The sequence below is a fragment of the Poecilia reticulata genome, chromosome 3, assembly GCF_904066995.2.
Source record: "Poecilia reticulata chromosome 3, P_reticulata-male-v2, whole genome shotgun sequence".
NCBI classification, from domain to species: domain Eukaryota; kingdom Metazoa; phylum Chordata; class Actinopteri; order Cyprinodontiformes; family Poeciliidae; genus Poecilia; species Poecilia reticulata.
In genome coordinates this window covers 3,471,455-3,491,781 of record NC_088832.1, presented here as the reverse complement: position 1 = coordinate 3,491,781, position 20,327 = coordinate 3,471,455, and the positions used below count along the sequence as shown (strand labels likewise).

General features: G+C 40.7%; 1 protein-coding gene across 1 annotated transcript in view; it reads right to left on the bottom strand.

The window, feature by feature from the left end:
- vps35 (VPS35 retromer complex component) overlaps positions 1-11,121 on the bottom strand; it is a 51,727-nt gene extending 40,606 nt beyond the window's left edge. Inside the window, exons 1-2 of the mRNA XM_008405049.3 lie at positions 10,964-11,121; positions 1,456-1,554 (exon numbers count right to left, since the gene is read on the bottom strand). Coding sequence (XP_008403271.1) covers positions 1,456-1,554; positions 10,964-10,966 — 102 coding nt within the window. The 5' untranslated portion in view covers positions 10,967-11,121. The remainder of the gene's footprint in view (positions 1-1,455; positions 1,555-10,963) is intronic.
- Between the last annotated feature and the right edge of the window lie 9,206 nt (positions 11,122-20,327).

Below are 20,327 nucleotides of genomic sequence, written 5' to 3'. Positions count from 1 at the left end.
GTAAAGGATGGAGATTCCCAGGTTCAGGTGACGTATCTGAAACTCCCACTGCCCCCCCCCCTTAGAAGTACAAGACGGTTGAAACTCTGCTTATTCGTTTTTAGCTACTTTCACTCCATAGTCATATGTAGCTTACAGAAAGAGTACAAAGCCTCCAAATAACAGTAAACTGACTAATAACATTTATGTTTGGGTCGGACATGTTCTCATTCCCACAGACTCACATAGATGGGGGCTATGTACAAGATGTTTTTACACAAAATACCCTTTTTTACCCACAATGCTAATAGCAAAGACGGCTAGATACAAATTTCAGTAACTTTTTTTTTTTTTAAGTTGAAGAAATATCTCAAGCTATGCACAGTATGCAGGCGCTACTGGATTTACAATACCGGTCATTGAATTGTGAAAGTGCTCTTGATTTATTGCACAATTTCATTGGACCTCTGCAAACAACTCATCGATTGGTCTAATGTTACGAGGCTAAATGTTTTTGCCGACATGAAAAAAAAGATGCATTAGTATAGTATAGTATAGTATAGTATAGACCGCAGAGTTCAAAGTGTGGTAAAAAAGTAAAGGCTTATAGTCCAGAATTTACGGTAATTTAATTTCATGCGGGGGACAATTTTGGGCAAAGTTTGGTAAGTTTTTGAATATTCACCATACTTTGGTTTGGTGAGTATTCATTCCAGGACGTCCCAAATCCGACCGGAATTTGGAACAGACAAATCCCAAATTTGTGATTTTGGATGGAAAAGAATATAAAAATAATAAGAAGAATTCATTCAGATAAAATAGGCAGTCTCAGCTTTTCAATGATTGGGTCTAAATAAGCTTTTAAAAAATGGTGGATTCACAAAACTGATTAGCTGGAAGTTATGACTTGTTTAGCAGTTCTACAGCAAATGAGGTGATGTCATAGACAAGATGTTATAGGCAATAGAGAAAAATGAACAGACTGAAAAATATAACCCAAAAAGAATATAAAGATTTCTATGCAGCACCAGCAGAGAATAAACTTAATTTTGCACAAAACGTGTATTTAAGAGATAAAAAAAGTGGATTTTGCAAGATATGGCCCCTTTAAGTTTTTTTAGAAAGAAAAAAAAGCTCAACAGTTCAATAATTAAAGCTTTTAAAGAGAAACTGGAGTCATCTGGCAGGTCAAATCTTAAAATCAGAATAGATAAAAAAGAGAAAACAAATCACATAACTTGAAATGATCATCCTAAATCGGGTTTCCAAATACACTTATAGCCGTTTTTCTGTAAATATTTATTTTAAATAGTTTGTCTTTTTTTTTTTTTTTAAGAAAATGTCACCAGTGGAGTCCAAAGGAGGCTAGAGAGTTGCTCTTTTTTCTATACAAAATATTTGAAAGGAATGTAAAACATGAGTGAAGTTGTGAAAATGGTATTGTAAGCAGAGAGAACAAAATGAAAAGCAGCCTACCAAGCATCGCTTCATCTGGAATGACTGGACCTTGACAGCCTGAACAGCTTCATCCAGAAGCTTCTCTTGTTCATCTTGAGCCGACTGCTGCGTGGTTGGCTGAAAAATACCACAAGTCATTATTCTCATTTCCTCTACAAAAGCATTAGTCTTTTCATGCTGCCCCCAACAACATGCTGATCTGGGCAATTGCCCATGTCGCTGTTATGGATTCACTGGTGGCGAGATTAACTTGTGGTGGCAGCTGTGAGAGGGAGGCAGAGGTTTCCGTGGACATGGTTGTTTTAGGGTCACTTAAAAAACTGAACCAGGAAATAATCAATGTGATAAGCTGATAGAACTCCAAATCTTTGCAAAATACTATCTGCTTCCACAACACACCCATTAAGATCTCAAGAGTAACTCACTAAAAAGACTTTTATTGGGCTAATACTGTGTGTGGCCTTATTTTATTATTTTAAATAATCTGAGGGTTTCTCCCAGTGTATTATAAACCTGGTGGCCCGCCATGCTTTACTAGCCCCTCCGCCAGGCCAAGCATTTTTTTATTAGAAAAATTAATAATGCAAAAAAATAAATAAATAATTTTTTTTAAGTTAATGCTGTATTGCAAGCATCTGTTCCTCTGATCATTTCACTGGGTGAGCAAATTTATTCCTAAAACTTTATAGCACTTAAAGCTGGGAGAGCGGACCAACCACACAGCTGGTGCCTCTGCGCATTGAAACCCAAGCTGCCGCTGCTTGATCTCTGCGCACATTGCGTGCACTTCCTTTCACTCAAACTGGACACAGTTTGAGTGAAACTGTGTCCAGTTTTACTGGACACAGTAAATATCCATCAGGGGGTTGATGGATATTTACATCAACCCCCTGTGAGAAATTATGCTTCTTTAGAGAACTCTACATCAAGATAAGAGTTTAAACCGCACCGCATTAGCTCTGGTCGCACAGCTCTATGTGAACTGCAGGAATAACTTGTAGTCGCGCTTTCAGAGATGCGGGTTGAGTGACTAGTGAAAATGATTTATTTTTTGTGAACAAAGAATTATATGCGGCGTTTACATTGTTAAGAAAATAAATTTAAAATAAGCTAGTCGTAAAAACTTAACCATATGTTCAATATTAGATCAAATAAGTTTTAAATAAGAAAATTCACTCCAAATTATATTCATTCAATTAGCGTAATCTCTTATGTAGGATAGTTCTATTGAAACATATTACACTAAGTTGAATTAAAATAACTTAGCTTGTAGTTCTCTATAATTTAGAACACAGCTAGCTTCCCTGTGTGTGAGTTTAACCTTTTGACCACTTTGATAAGATTTAACAGCTGGTGTAAAACAATCTGGTCCTGCCAACAGAGGGTGCGTTTACACTGCAGCCTGAAGTGACCCAATTTCAATTTTTTTGAAGTAATGCGACCTGTATCCGATCTTTTGATGGCAGTGTGAACAGCACAGGTCGGATTCTTTTTCGAATGTGACCCATATCCGACACGTATCTGATTCAAATGCGACCTAACGTCCAGGTTGCATTCATCCGAACTGAATGTCACTGATTCTCAACAAATCTCACTATTCTGCGTCCTGATACGCACAAGCAGGAAGAAAAACAACAACCATGACGGACTATATGAGGATTAAGTTGTTAATATGTTGCTCCGGTTGGACAACAACTTCAAATATGTAAGCTAAGTCCACCGTTAGCCTCCATGTTTACGTCTGCAAAAACAACTGAGCACTTCTTTTTATGACAGTTAGCATTACACTCAGATCGCTGCCGCTATTGCGCCCTCTACTGCGCATGCGGGACACTTCAGGTCACTTGCCCGTTTACACTGCAGAACACATACAGGTCGCATTTACTGGCAAAAAATCGGAATTGCCAAACAAAAATCGGAATTGAGTCACTTCAGGCTGCAGTGTGAACGCACCCAGAGTAGAGCTTCCTCTTGGGACAGGGTCATATAAAACATCTATCTTCATTCAAAAGAAAATAACACTTCTTTGATCTTAAAAAACAGGTTTTACTGGAACATAGTCAACTAGATTTAAATGAACTTAGCCAAGGACACTCCCCTAATTTGAATGCAGCAGAGAAGGGAAACACGCCCTCCCTTTAAAAGTATAGGAACCTTAACCTCAGATCGCTCCGGGGTTACCCGTGATGCCGTCTCTGGGGAACGGTGCGGCGGTGAAATGGTTCCCCGTAAGTTTGTCTTGGTGTTTGGATGTCTGTGGAGTGAGGTAAATATTGAATTGGATGCTGGTTTGTGATTTTATTGTGTTCTGTCAGTTTCATTAGTTGTTCGCCTAATAAATGTTGTTTATGTTTGGACTTGGGAAAACGTTTGTCTTTGTCTTTATGGTTCAGCTGATACAATGACGACCTCAATGAATCCGGGCAGAAGAGAGAATAAAACAAGTCAAAAGATTTTAATTATTCCTCTTCTGATTAAAATTAACATCTCAAAACGCTGCCAAGATAAGGGTTTCCTTTTCCCTGTAAAGTTTATGTATTTGTTCCCGGTTGGCCACTGAGTTAGTGGTTAACGAACCAGCGCTAACTTCATCATGGTTCAGGTGAGGAGCTTTCGCGCTCTCCTAGTAGTCACACGTCACGCTGATTTTATATTATTTTACTATTATGTTTAATACTATTTTTCCAGTTACACGATGCATCAAACCATATCAAATGCTTTGTCTACTTAGTCAGCCAGAGTTAATGCGTGCGTCGGGGCGAAGATCTGACAAACTCCTCCCTTAAAGTTGGACAACCACAACAGTTTGTGTATTTAGAAATTCAGCAGACACGAAATGAAGAGCTACTAAAGTCACATTAGCAGTATTTAATTACGTCTCCCATTTGTTGTGCATCGCTGCGCAGTGCAACGGATTTAGCTCATCATGCAGGGCCAGTGTTCTGTTTATCTGCTACCCGTAAATCCACCCTACCTTGTGGTAATGCGCATGCGCACATCGATGCTACGTCACATACTGCTTACTCAGATTTCTTATAAATACATCCTACCTGTGGAAGTTTTGTTTTATGCGTTTTATTTCATCGCAGATTTCAGTAAGTTTTATTTAATTTATTTTATACCTGGCTTTCATTAAGCTGCTGTATCACTTCATGGTTTTGTTTAAATGACAGGCAGCTTGTAAATATATTTATAAATGGCTTTAATTTGCCGTCTGCAATGTCGTTAAGTTATTGTTTGTCGGTTAATCAGGACAAAATGTGTTTGGTGGGCTTTTTTGTCCCTATATATTAAAATATTTTAGTTTAACAACACTCTATTACTAAACCTGCTAAATAGATGTTGGTAGCGATACTATGCGAGATTGAAGCTGTGTAATAGCGGTGTAATATTACTGTACATGAATCATAACCTATCATTTCAGGAGCACAGTGACCTGCGCAGTTCGGTGGACACATTATGGCTGCACTGCATTTAATAAAGTCTGTCATACAACTTATTAATGCACAAAAATTGTTGCAGTGATCTGTATTTGTCTGAGTTTAATTTAATTCCAATAACGCGTTTCCCCTGTCTGACACCGTTTTATTCTTACTAACACCTTTGTATTTAAAATATATTTTAACAAGTAGGATATTCTAATAAAAGGATTAGTGCATACATCTATAGCTTTTCATTTTGAACGGGTAGGATATTCAGATGAAGGAAGTGATCTTGTGGTTTCGTCATGTATATAAATTGTTCCAGTGCTAAGCTAACATAACTCCTAAGCTTCCACTTCAGTTCCGTCATTGAAATAATTTTATCCAATGTATTTAATATTAACACAACCCGCTATAGTTTTCTGTTTTTAAACATGACGGTAGCAGTTTGGACGTGTAGCACTGACAGACTTAGCCATCTAGTGCTACGGTAGGAAAATGGAAAATCTGACGAGGTAGCACTGATCGTCAGAACACCGGTCCAAGGCTGTATAGGGCCTTGAGCAGAATTTGACTTTGGGGCCCTTTTTGTTGCTAAAAATCATCAGCACCTCTAACAGCTTCTGTGTTAGATTTAGTTAAATCTGGGAGAGGGGGACTAGTTTAATTGGGCATCCTAAAAATTAATTAAGTATAATTTACTAATTTGTATTTGCGAATAAACAGATCTCAAACTTAAAGATTAAACTCATAGCATCAGAGTGTAGCTATGGTAACAAAACTATCAATATTGTTATTTGAAGTTTTACAAAGTAAACTTGCCAGCTCCTTAAAATCTTAAGCTTAAAAACAGTCGCTGCCCGCCACGGGTGTAAAAGCATGTGACGCATTTATAAGGCTTCATAATAACACGGACGCATACCGAGTTTTCATTTCAACTCTGTTGGACAGCACGGACGTCAAACTTTATAAAAGTGGTGTTTTTATATTGGTTTTGTGGTTATTTACTTCAAAATAAAGCCAGGAATATGATCGATCATTTCCGCCTTATTTTGTGGGGTCTAAATGTACCACATTTTGTAACAACCAATGAAAATGTGTTGACGGTCTGTTGCTAGGTAGAACGGAGACACGCGGAGAGAGGAGGGGGGGAGGGATTTGGATACGGCAAGAGACTAGGGAGCAGCGAAGCTGTGTGTTTTACTAAGAGTGCTTCGATGGGTTTTTTAGACTAAGTGTGTTAGTTAGAGTTCGTGGTGTGTGCAGTAGTGTTAGTAGTAGTTTTGCTAGCGATCGCTGCATGGCTTCATAGCGAGCTCTGACGCACTGAGAAGAGAAAGAATGCGCGCCGGCCATTGAGACCTCGTCTTGAAAGGGTTAAATGCTAAACAATTGAAAATATTTTAATTTATGTATGCTGAAACCATTAAATCAAATTCAGCAGCATTGATCATCTCAATAAAAAAATGTTACATTCATGTATCTGTGGTCTGTGTTAAAATATTAGCATTTATGTGCCCCTGAAGCCCTGATGGAGATGCTGACTTCATTTGGATTAAACAGAAGTGCAAATAATTCATATTAATTTTAATTGTATTTTTTGTTCTGTTGTTTTTAAGACTAGTTGTGGGTTTAGATAGCGTTTCACTGGTGATGATTTCCCGTAACATAATTACTCAGTAATATTTTTACTTTTCCTGTCTACTCCACATATTTTAATACAAAAACACTTTGGGCAACCAATGGACCTAACAGCGCCCCCAGCACCGGGCATAGCAACTTTTCTGGGTGAAACTCTGCACATCTAATTATTTCTGCTCTTTCAACAGGTCAAACATTGCAGCAGACAGAGGACAGAATTATCCGTCACCATAACTCAAAATATTCACATATTTACTTCTGTAGGAGTGCTTTGCAACAAAAGTTGATTTATTTTACACATGCAAAATAAGACCTTTTGAAGATGTTAACCCATGTCTTACTGAGATTCCTTGACATTGTATGGCTAATATAGAACCAGAGAATTTCATTAAGTTAATATTTATTATTCCAATAGGTACTTTAGTAATCTGTGTTGTAAAGTTGTCTAGCTCTCAAGAAATGAGCAAATGGAGAGAAATATTTTTTAAACCCTTTATTGAGAAGTATTCACAACAAATGTATTCGAAATGTTTTGAATAAGCAAAATATGTATATGCAGACAGAAACCATTAAAAATTTTAAAAGCATTGCAGCTATATTCTGCTAGAAATACATTTCTTGTACTCTCCAAAGGAATCTAGAAATCTGTCCTGGTTTGTCCAAACACACCAGTTTGGGATGACTGCTCTGTGATCAGGACCCAGAGTCCCATAATGCCAAGACAAACTGTCTCTATTCAGCATGTTCTTCACCTTCATCTGGAAATTCAACAACAGCACAAAGGTCATTCCAGATGTTCCTGGCCAGACGCAGGACTCATGCCTTAAGAGTGTAAGGCTCCATGTGTGGTAGGACTGAAATGCAACAAGGTGGCTGTTGCATGCAGCACTTCCTCTCCACCACAGAAGGCATCATCTCTCTGCTCCTCTGGTAGATGCTCCAGGATGTTTGTCTGGAGACAGGAGGTGATGTTGGAGAAGCAGCACAATGGCTGAGTACCTCAAGGCCCGGATCCCGATCCACACATTACTAAAACACTTGCTGTGTCAGCTGTAAATAGGGCTGGGGGATATATACATATTGAATTTACCCCCTGTAAATTCAATTGTTGAAGGTGCTCCTAGAGACAGATAAAAATTGCTGAAGCTCATTATAAGCAGCTAACATTATGCCACATAAAATAAAATGTAAATATAATGTATGATGTGCAAAGGGAAAACAATGAAACAGAGCTATATTACACGTTTAAAAGCAGCAATTTCTGATCATAAATTCAACACGCCATATCCTCTACAGAGATGGTAATGAGTTGGACCGACTCCGCGACTTCTGACCTGCCTGCCTGCCTGATGCTCCATGGACACGACATCTTCTTCTTTCCACCCGTGACTGTTTCTTTATCGGAGCCCATGGACTCCATGTCAAAACTCTAGTCGCATAACATACAGATGACATGTCATATCGTGCAAAGCGAAAATTGTAAATTGCTAACTCACTGACTTGACATATTATCTAGATAGCAGCCTAACATTAAGTAATTACACACATATCTGGTTTTATGTTAGCTTACTAGCCATTTATAAAAAAAAAAAAGTAACATTAAAATATGAACTGACTATTTTTAAAGTGAAAAGCATACATTGATACCTACCTTTGCCATAGCCATTTATCCGCTGTCATGGAGCCCTGTTTACTAGCCTGCGCTAGTCTTCTTTGTGCGGGGAGGAGCTGTGGAGGGAGGAATGCGCAACACAGCCGAGAACAAGGGGGCGGGGCTTGTTCAAATTTTCAGTCTAAGCCCACAGTTTTAAAAAAGTTACATACTGCAGCTTTAAAACTCAGACTACGAGTAGAAACATATAATCTGCAGAGAATGTGGGAGAGAGGAAATACAACCATTTTGTTTCACCACCTTAAAACGAAGCATGTGCTTGAATACCAGCAATGCAGCTAAGTACAAGTTTCAGTAACAACATTGGGAAGAAAATGCAGGATTTGACCCAGTTATCCATTACATTAAGCTTATATATATCTTAGAGGTGTGCCGATCGATCGGCCACCGATCATAATCGGCCGATTTCCTTGAAAAAGTGTATGATCGGTGATCGCAGATCACGTCTCTTGTTGCTAATCACACAAACTGATAACCTGCATCTTATTTCTCAGCCTGCCTGTGCAGCTGGTCTACTCTTTCCTTCACACTGCGCAAACGCGCAGCAACAAATCCTAAGCGATGTGGAACTATAACGCACTGAGTGAATGGGGAAGTTTACGTGTTGCGGCGGAAAATTGAAGCAGGTCAAAATGCATCAACACAACGAAGCTAATATGGCATCAAAACAATGCCATACTTGACGGAGTTTGGCTACATCGAGGCTCACTGCAGTAAAAAGACATATGGAGGATCAGATAGCAGGTAAAGCAGCACAGCTACAAACACTCACCTGGATTAACATGACGGTCAGAAAGCTAAACAAATAACCCGTAAAATTATTTAAGTCTTGGAGCTGCGATGTAAGACGCTGGTTCTGCTCTCACTGTTGAACCGCTGCTACGCTACAGGTAGTAATATTTGACAGACGGAGCGCCGCTTCTGCTCCACCTGGTAGTGACTCTCACACCGAACCTCTGCTTAAAGCTGCAGCATCTAACCTAAAAAATACATTTTACATACGTATTAAAACTTTCGCTGTCCTAACATGAGACAGATAATCTCTAAAAAAATAATCGATCTCCTCCCTGTTCTGCATAATTACTCTGCTCAGTCAGAAACAGCCAATCAGAACTAGCAGTAATCAGCTAGCCGCCATGCTATCAGGAAGTTTTCATTCAGTAACTCTGGATTGTTTATTGTAATGGAACCTGTATTTGCCTTTGAATGTTAAGCTTTATACTTGAATTTCTTTGGCAATTTTGAGAGGTTTTATTTTGACTCTTTGCATTATTTAGCCTCTTCAGAGCCTCCATATGTTATCAGTCTGTTAAAGATAGTTTTACTGATAGGAGTACAATTTGCACAATGCCTGTTTTGTTTTTTTCTTGGAAAAAGTTATTAAAAACAATTTTTTGTCTAAATTAAGGTGAATTCATGGTTCCTTTTTCCACATAATGTAACCGGTAGTATTTATGATAAAAAAATAATAATAATTATGTGATCGCTATCGGTGATGGGAATCGGCAGGAAAAAACCTGATCGGCAAATTTCTCTATCTATCTATCTATCTATCTATCTATCTATCTATCTATCTATCTATCTAGATAGATAGATAGATAGATAGATAGATAGATAGATAGATAGATAGATAGATAGATAGATAGATAGATTAACGTCATCATTAAGAGGTCTCCCTTACATTAACATTTTTTTAAGGGAGACCTTGCAATGATAGCCAGCAACATAAAATAAAACTGTTACAGACATCATATATCCACAAAAACAAGTGTTAAATGAGTTTTTATAAATATATACATTCCACTCAATTAGTATATGATTTGTTTCTATTGTAAGTTTTCTACAAATTATATATCGTTATATCCACCCATCACAATATGCATTGTGATATGAATTTAATGCCATATCGCACATCCCTACTGTCCACTTAGGTTTACATTGCGGCTGTTCGTGAGCTTAAATTGATTTATTCTGGCGAACCTAAATGTGAATGGTCTAGTGTTGCTCATTTATCTGGTTATGCTCAAATGCGGTGTTTTCGAAGCGCACTGAATGCTATTCTGTACAAAGAATATATTTTAAACATAATTTTAACGTGTGGCATTAAATATATATACGTCAAATGGGGTTTACCTCAAGGTTTTTGCGAAAGGGTTCGTTACACAGATAGCATTTTTCAACAGGCATTAACGCAGCCACCTACAATTTAGAAACATCTGCGGTGCACGTAGGTTTCAACCAGATAAACTCGCAACCAGTTAATCCATAGCACCGGTAGATTTTTAATACAGAAAAATAATGTACAGGCAGAAATGTGTAGCCATGCGCTCTGTCCAAATAAATTGAAATTAGAAATTGGATAGGAACACAGACCGATTGTCCAAGATGAGGAAACCAACCCACTCCACAAGAGTTTATAAGAACAAGATCCAGCAGAGCTGTGGCTTCAGCTAACACATGCTAACGTTAGCGCTGACAAACTCAGCTTATCTTCCAGAAAAACACTGACCGAACAAACCAAGTATAAGAACACAATATCACTACAACAGAGGCTAAATAAATCTGCAAACATTCAGACGGGATATTTTAATAAGTTTATCAGTAGACGTTAGCTCAGCTAGCTGATGTTTGCGCAGCGTTAGGCCAAAGGATCGAATAAAGTAATCGGAAGCAGACATCACCCGAAGGATCATTAACATCTTCTGATTTCTTCATCATTATTTAAAACACGTCACTGAGCAAATGGTAATGTTAAATGTAGGTCAATACTTTGAATTTAGATTGTGCTTACCATGATTGCAGGACGTTTTTCAGTACAAGCAGAGACGGTGACCTATCATGTGACTCGCAGTGACGTCTCATCAGAGAAGGGTTCTTCTTCTTCTTCTTCTTCTTCTTCTTCTTCTTGTCGGTTTTATGGCGGTTGGCAACAAACTGCTGGTAGCATTACCGCCACTTACTGGTATGGAGTGTGGTTCGTGATGGTTTAAATATTTATCCTGATCTATATATAAATATATTCTACCATAAATTCTATCTAAACATACACTCACACATTCACACGAAAAAAAAACATACATACATGCACAATTGTATATCATGCCTTCACTCACAAACACACTTACTATAATTAAATTCTATGAAATAATTAAATTTTCTTTAGAAATCAAATAATTATTTGCATATGTTTACTCCCTAAATTCTTTCTCAATATATCTAATAAATTAACTTTCTCTTTAATACTTTCAACCTCTCTCTTCATATATCTTCTCTCTTTTTCATATTTATGGCATTCTAATATAACATGCTCTATGGTTTCATATTTATCACAATAATCACATTTGCCAGTTTTATGTTTTTGAATTTTAAAAAGTGTATAATTAAGTCCTGTTTGTCCAAATCTTAACCCTGTTATCACTCTTTCCTCCTTTCTGTTTTTTCTTCCATTTCTTCTTTCTCCTACAATCTTCTGAATTTTATAAAACTATCTTCCTGTTTTCTAGGCGCAGCCGAGGTGTTGAGGGGATCCGTTTTGGTGGCCTTAGGATCACATCTCTGCTTTTTGCGGATGATGTGGTCCTGTTGGCTTCATCAGATCATAAATTCAACACGCCATATCCTCTACAGAGATGGTAATGAGTTGGACCGACTCCGCGACTTCTGACCTGCCTGCCTGCCTGCAGCTCTCACTGGAGCGGTTCGCAGCCGAGTGTGAAGCGGCCGAGATGAGGCTCAGTGCCTCCAAATCTGAGGCCATGGTCTTGAGCTGGAAAAGGGTAGAGTGCCTTCTCCGGGTCAGGGGGGTCGTCCTGCCTCAAGTGGAGGAGTTTAAGTATCTGGGGATCTTGTTCACAAATGAGGGAAGAAGGGAACGGGAGATCGACAGGCGGATTGGGGCAGCGTCTACTGTGAAGCGGGCGCTGTACCGGTCCGTCGTGGTGAAGAGAGAGCTGAGCCAAAAAGCGAAGCTCTCGATTTACCGGTCGATCTACGTTCCCACCCTCATCAATGGTCATGAGCTTTGGGTCATGACCGAAAGAACGAGATCACGGATACAAGCGGCCGAAATGGGTTTCCTCCGCAGGGTGGCTGGGCTCTCCCTTAGAGAGAGAAGCTCGGTCATCCGGGAGGGACTCAGAGTAGAGCCGCTGCTCCTCCACGTCGAGAGGAGCCAGTTGAGATGGCTCGGGCATCTGGTCAGGATGCCTCCTGGACGCCTCCCTGGTGAGGTGTTCCGGGCACGTCCCACCGGGAGGAGGCCTCGGGGAAGACCCAGGACACGCTGGAGGGACTATGTCTCTCGGCTGGCCTGGGAACGCCTTGGGATTCCCCCGGAGGAGCTGGAAGAAGTGGCTGGGGAGAGGGAAGTCTGGGCCTCCCTTCTGAAGCTGCTGCCCCCGCGACCCGACCCTGGATAAGCGGAAGAAAATGGATGGATGGATGGATATCTTCCTGTTTTATCTTCATCCCACCTTTTTTTGCCAAACTTTCATCAGTTTCTCTTTAACAATACTCTTTCTTTATGATTTACTTATTTTAACTGTAACTAATAGGATTTTTAATTGCCCTGTTTGCCATTTTATCTGCCCTCTCATTTCCATCTACTCCAATATGCACTGGAACCCACACAAATATAACTATTAAACCAGGTTTTGTATTCTGAATAATGTATGAAATATCTCTAATAAAATGTCCATCCTACTGTCTGTTTCACTATATTTTAAACTTAATAATGCAGAGCTTGAATCTGACCATATGATTGTTTTTAATGGTTTTATGTCTTCTATCATTGTAAAGCTAATAATAATTTTGCCAACATTTCTCCTGTGTTTACCGATAATCCATCTGTAATTCGTTTTCCTATTTTTATATTGAATTCTGGTTCTACAAACACTATTCCTATTTTCCCAGTTATTTTTGATGCATCAGTATAAATTTGAACATATTGATAATAATTATTTAAACATAATTGTACTGAATAACCATCTATGATGAATGATTTATCATGTTTCTTTTCCATTATTGACATATCTACTGTTGCTTCTGGTAGAATCCAGGTTGGTATAATTGATATTGGTGTTTGACTAATTTCTAAACTATTAATTTTAAATTGTTTTTATTTCATTTTCAATTTTCTATCCAAAACTCCTCATTTCTTTATTTTCTTTTTCCCAACATGGATTTAAAATTTCCAGAGTTGGATGATCAACGTTATTTCCTTGCAAATTTAACCAATAATCAATTTCTAATTTTGTTCTTCTTAAATCTAAATTTAAATCTAAAGCTGCTGTTGGTTTTAAATGCTCCAGTACATAATCTTAGTGCCTGATGTTGGATAATGTCTAATTTAACCAGATGTGTTTTAGCTACTAAACAACCAAAGTCTATGTTGGATCTTATCATGTGTAAATCTGTTTTAATGATTGTCCATCTGCCAGCCAAACATCTCAAAATATTCAACATTTTCTTACATATATCAACAACTTTTTGAATATGTATTTGCCATTTTAATTTTTCATCAAACCATAGCCCTAAAAAATTTATACACTTTACCTGCTCTAACTCTTGTTTATATAATTTCAAATTTATTTCCTTGTTTATTTAAATATCATTACTTTCGTTTTATCAACTGAGAACTTAAATCCCCATTGCAATGCCCACTTCTCTATTTCAATGATAACTTCTTGTAAATTTTTAACAATAAAATCAACATTTTTCCCTCTTTTCCAAACAGCTCCATCATCTGCAAAAAGTGAACAACCCATGTCTTTTCCAATTTCTTTAAATACGTCATTTATCATCATTGAAAACAGTAATGAACTTATAATACTCCCTGTGGAGTTCCATTTTCTACTATATATTTTCCTGAAATTACTTCTCCAAACTTGTATTTTTTCTATTTGTTAAAAAGTCTTTAATCCATTTAAATATTCTCCATTTAATACCAAACTTGTATAATTTAATTAATAATCCCTCATCATGTCATATGCCTTTTCTATATAAAAAAAATTACAGCCACTACATTTTCTTTATTTACTTGAGTTCTTCTAACTTCATGCTCTAAACATAACGTTGGATTGTTTGTACTCCTCCCTTTTCGAAAACCACTTTGATATTTTGACATATATCCTTTACTATTTAAATAATATACTAGTCTATTATTCATAATTTTTTCCATTATTTTACATGGGTGAGTGGAGAGCAGAAGAAGAGTGAGAGAGAGAGCGAGTGTTTAACTACTATTGTGCTTTTTCTTACTGTTTTTTTCACTGGGTGTTTATGTTAATTGTTTAGTTGTGATTTTGTGTTAGTTCTGTCACGTTTTTAGGGGTTTTTGTTTGGGTTCGGGTGTGGCCGTCAGGCGTGCCTGGCTGGCCGGCGTCTGACGACACCATGGTGGTTGGTGGTGGGGCTTTCTCCACGCTGACATGGAAGAACGGCGTCAAGGTGGGCGCTGGTTCTCCGTGTAGCGTGGAGAAAGTTTGTTTGGCTGTGGGAGAGGTGATTGGACATGGTTCCATCAAGTCAACAGCTCGCATGAATGGAGCTGTCGTCTTGTTTGTCGAAAAAGTCGAGCAAGCTCAACAGTTGGTGAGGTAGGCGTGCGGAAGGTAGTGTTGAGGTGCCGGTAGTGGAAAGTGAGAAAAGTGTGACAATGAATGTAGGTGTGGGAAAGGATGGAATCACGGTGTTGTGTGGTGATGGGGTGAATGGTGATGATGATGGGGTGAATGGTGGTGGGGATGGGGTGAATGGTGGTGGTGAGGGTGAAGTGATAGAGAGGGATGGTGTGCAGGGAGAGCAGCAGGTGGAGGTGAGGGGCGATGAGGAGCATATAGTGTGTGGAGATCAGGGAGAGAAAGGAGAGGTGCAGGTGGAGGGACAGAACAGTGCCGAGTTGATTTCTGGAGCTGAAGTGGCAGGAGAGACAGGCGAAGCAGAGGAGGCGATGGAACTGCAGGCTTCAGCCCCGTTAAAGAGGCGAAGCAAACGGAGGAATGTGGTGGCTGCTGTGCAGGTCAGTAAACAGGCCAGTAAGCTGGGTGCACATAAAAAAGACATGTCAGACAGCAGCGACAATGAGAGCTGGGTCTCTGATGCCAGCGAGGTTTCTGTTTCACAAAATAGCAACAAACAACCTAGATACCCTGTAGAAGTTTTTAAAACATTTTTAGAGGATAATAAAGGGGTGAGAGGAGTAAAAATCAAAAGCATTTTTCCTAATTTAAAAATGTTTTACTTCTCAGCAAGATACTACATTAGGAACAAAGAATTTTCAGGTTTTATGGATTTAGACATTTTTAGACTAAAGAAAACATTGACTAAAGTTAGAAAACAACTTTTGATTTAAATGATGCACAATAGTTTTTTGTGCATCATTTATAGTCTTCTTGTATTTTGTTTTTAGCTTCTTACCCAATATGGATTCTTTTAAAATAGCATCTTTGAATCTTAACGGGGCGAGGGAGGCTGGAAAACGAGTTTTGATTTATCAAATGTTGAACCAAAAGAAAATCGATGTGATTTACCTGCAAGAAACTAATGGTGACAGACTGGGGCAGAGAGTGGAGAGGGGAGGTCATTTTAAGTCACAGCACCTCCCAGAGTGCAGCGGTGGGCTTCCTCTTTTCCAGAACGTTCCCCCCAAACTCAACAGAAGTAGAACATGTCATTCAGGGGAGGTGTCTTTTAGTCAAGACAAAGTTTGATCGTTTTAGTATAGTTTTTATTAATATTTATGCTCCTATCACCAAAGCAGAGAAAAGGCGATTTTATGAAAAAATTGGGGAACGGTTGGGTGATTGTGGGTCTGAGGACTTTGTTTTTATAGGTGTGGATTTTAACTGCACTGAAAACGAGTTTTTAGACCGTAATCGTGCAGAGCTGCATCCAGCGGCCCAACATGCTCTGAGGAGGCTGGTCTCGTCTCACGGCCTGGTGGATGTATGGAGGAGGATGCATGCAGGTTCCAGGCAGGATACATGGTCCCACATTAAGGAAAATAGCATCTCTTTAGCCCGTCTTGATCGTTTTTATTGTTTTAAACACAATTTTAATGTGTTTAAAACATGTCAGATTTTACCGGTGGCTTTTACGGATCACTCGTTGCTTTTAGGTAGTGTTTTTATCAGAAACATTTTACCTAGAAGCGCTTACAGGCATTTTAACTCAGCATTAACTTATGATCAGGGTTTTAAGGAGGTTTTAAGTTATTTTTGGACTGGTTTTAGACAGAGAGTCTGATTTTACCAGTCTTAAACAGTGGTGGCACCACGGAAAAGTACAGACAAGATTGCTGAGTCAACAGCACACTCTCAATGTCACCCGTGACATTACCAGATCTATCAGAGATCTGGAGATGAATATCATGGAATTAGAACAACTTAGTGAATCCACAGGAAATCAAGAGCATATTGAAGCTCTCAAATCCTAATGGCTAACTTTAGCAAACCTGCTGGAGAATAAAGTCCAAGGCGCATTGGTTAGGTCCCGGATCCAGAACATCACGGAGATGGATGCTCCCTCTAGCTTTTTCTTCAGCTTGGAGAGGAAGCATGGGCAGAGGAAGGTGATCCACTCCTTTCTGTCGGACACAGGGCAGCAACTGAGTGGACCAGGTGAGGTCAGGAAGAGGGCTGTGGAGTTTTACCGTTCTCTGTTCCACAGTGAATACAAAGAGAACGAGGAACTGTTCTGCAGTGAACTACCCCAGGTCTCTGAGGAGACCAACTCCGACCTGGAGCGCCCCCTAGGGCTCCAAGAACTCCATACAGCCCTCCTCAGCATGCAGGGCCAGAAGTCCCCAGGCGTTGACGGGCTCACGGTTGAGTTCTACAAGGCCTACTGGGACATTCTGGCCACAGACCTGCTCGACGTATATAATGAAAGTCTTTCCACCGGTTCACTCCCCTTATCCTGCCGCAGGGCGGTCATCACCCTGCTGCCCAAAAAGGGTAACCTGCAGGACATCAAGAACTGGCACCCTGTGTCCCTCCTCTGTACCGACTACAAGATCCTCTCCAAGGCCCTGGCCACTATGCTGGGGAAAGCTGTGGAGCAGGTCATCCACCGGGAGCAGACCTATTGTGTCCCCAGCATGTCCATGGTAGATAACATCTACCTGATTCGGGACGTTTTGGAGGTCTCCGGTTCATTGGGTTTACAAACTGACTTGATTTCATAAGATCAAGAAAAGGCTTTTGACCGCGTTGAACACAGCTTCCTCTGGAAAACCATGAGGGGGTTTGGGTTCAGCGAGGGTCTCATTGCCAAGATCCAGGTACTGTACAGTGACATTGAGAGTGTGCTGAAGATCAACGGTAGCCTGTGTGCTCCTTTTAGGGCAGTGGTTCTTAACCTGGGTTCGATCGAACCCCAGGGGTTCGGTGGAGCCTCTACCGCGGAGGTAAAGACACACTTGTGTAAAGTCGTGATGACGCCCCGCTTTGCCATCACTTGCTGCAGAGAATCACGTTACATTGCTTAGCCAATCAGAGGATCACGTTACATTGCTTAGCCAATCAGAGCCAGTGGCGCAACTACACATTGTTCAGGTGGATGCAAAAACATAGATCGGCGCCCCCCCCCCCCAGGGACGGAACGTCAGGGTGAAGGAGCGACGCTCACTCAGCAACTGGTGGGTTTGGTTCCTCAAAAAAGGTTAAGAACCATTGTTTTAGGGTGTGTAGAGGCGTTCGACAGGGCTGCGCGCTCTCGGGGATGCTCTACGCACTCTCCCTGGAACCCCTCCTCCAGAAAATACGCCCGAGTGTTTATGGTCTGGTTTTACCTGGTTTTAGCAGCAACATGGTTTTATCTGCCTATGCTGATGATGATGTTGTTTTTATAAAAGATCAGCAAGATGTCAGTGTTTTAACCGAGAGCGCAGAAGTTATCTGTACTGTCTGCTGCGAGGGTGAACTGGGGAAAGAGCGAAGCCCTGGCTGTGGGCGAGTGGTCTGCTGGGCTCCCGGTTCTCCCTCAAGGTCTTGTGTAGAAAAAAGACGGTCTCAAATATCTTGGTCTGTTTTTAGGTGATAAAGATATTGTAAATAAAAACTGGGAAAACATCGAGCAAAGAATCAAAGACAAGTTGTCTAAATGGACGTGGCTACACTCCCAGATGTCCTACAGGGGCAGAGTGTTGGTTTTAAACAACCTGGTGGCATCGCAGCTGTGGCACAAACTCTCTGTTTTAGACCCACCATCTGGCTTATTAGTTAAAATACAGTCAGAAATGGTCATCTTTTCTAGAACGGTCTACACTGGGTGCCACAGTCTGTGTTGTTTTTATCAAGAGAGGAGGGTGGTCAGGGCCTTGTCCACCTGGCCAGCAGAACAGCTACTTTTCGTCTACAGTTTATTCAGAAATACCTGACAGGATCTCCTGTGTGGAAGGTTGTGGCCAGCTGTATCCTCAGACGTGTTAATTTTCTGGGGCTGGATGCTTCTCTGTTTTTAACCGATTTTAGCTTTTTAAAGTTAAAAGGGTTGCCTCAGTTTTATCAGGATGTTTTTAAATCCTGTGCTCTTTTTAAATTGCAAAGAGCAGAAAGGCATAATTCTCTGCATTGGCTTTTAGAAGAACCGTTGGTATGTGGAGCGAGACTGGACGTCCACGACAGCTGCGTGCCGGGACTGTCTGAGGCACTGTCCAGGTCCGGGACGGTGACCCTGCGGCGTCTGGTGCAGGTGGCGGGACAAGACTTCTCTGCTGTCCAGGAGGTTGGCTCGCTGCTTGGGGTCCGGTCTGCCATGTCCGGTCTGGCATGGCGCTTCCTGGAGCAGGTGAAGGAGCAGCTGTCAGCTGAGGAGGTACTTTGATGAAGGATCTGTCTGTTTTGTGAGTCACCACTAATCCTGCCCCAATACTCTAGCTCCCTAACCTCACACTTTTAAGTGCGGGCTCAAAAAGCTCAAATGGCTCTGAGGGGTTAATGTCTGCTGGAACACGACATGTATTGTAAGCTACATGGCCTGCTGCATTGGTGATTTTCTTAAAGACAATTTTCACTGTAGCATGTTCTTCTTTTGGAATCTTCTGAGTCTGAATGAAATTGACTATGGTCTGTACACTGCCATTATTAATATCCATTGAACCAGCAAGGAAGGTAGGCAGAGTGGACATAAGCTTAGATTGACTCTCATTGTTTTTAATGAGCACTTGGATGACATTAAAGCCAATTATCAGCCAATCAAATACCAGGCGACTAACTAAAAACAGTGCTCTGACTATCTGTACTACCTCATCAGATTTCCCTATCATAGAACGGATAGATAGCTATGTCTATCTGTCGGTGCTACGCGTCTAAAACTGCTACTATCGTATTTAGAAACCAAAAAACTATAGCGGATTGTGTTAATGTTGAATACTATCATCGGATAATATTCTTTGAGCAATGAGACTAAAGTGGAAGCTTAGGAGTTATGCTTAGCATAGCATTGGAACATTTTATATGTTGTGATTTGAGTTTATCTGTGTTTCATTTTGGTTCTGTTCCCTGTGAATCTGTGATGTCCTGTCTCTTCCACCATGACCATAGATGAGGGTGGGAACGTAGATCGACCAGTAAATCGAGAGCTTCGCTTTTTGACTCAGCTCTCTCTTCACCACGACGGACCGGTACAGCGCCCGCTTCACGACAGACGCTGCCCCAATCCGCCTGTCAATCTCTCGCTCCCTTCTTCCCTCATTCATGAACAAGATCCCCAAATACTTAAACTCCTCCACTTGAGGCAGGACGACCCCCCTGACCCAGAGAAGGCACTCTACCCTTTTCTGGCTCATGACCATGGCCTCAGATTTGGAGGCACTAAGCCTCATCCCGGCCGTTTCACACTCAGCCGCGAACCGGCTCTTAAGCCTCCCTTATTAGGGAGGCTTAAGAGCCTCCCTAGTAAGGGTGCCCCTGTAATTGTGACCCCCCTGTAATTGGAGCACACCCCCCGGTCCCCCTTTTTAAATAGGGTTACTACCACCCCAGTCTACCAATCCAGAGGAACTGCCCCTGATGTCCATGCGGTATTGCAGAGTCGCATCAGCCCACACAACCCTACAACATCCAGAGCCTTAACAAACTCCGGGCGGATCTCATCCACCCCCGGGGCCCTGCCACCGAGGAGCTTCTTAACCACCTCGGCGACCTCGTCCCCAG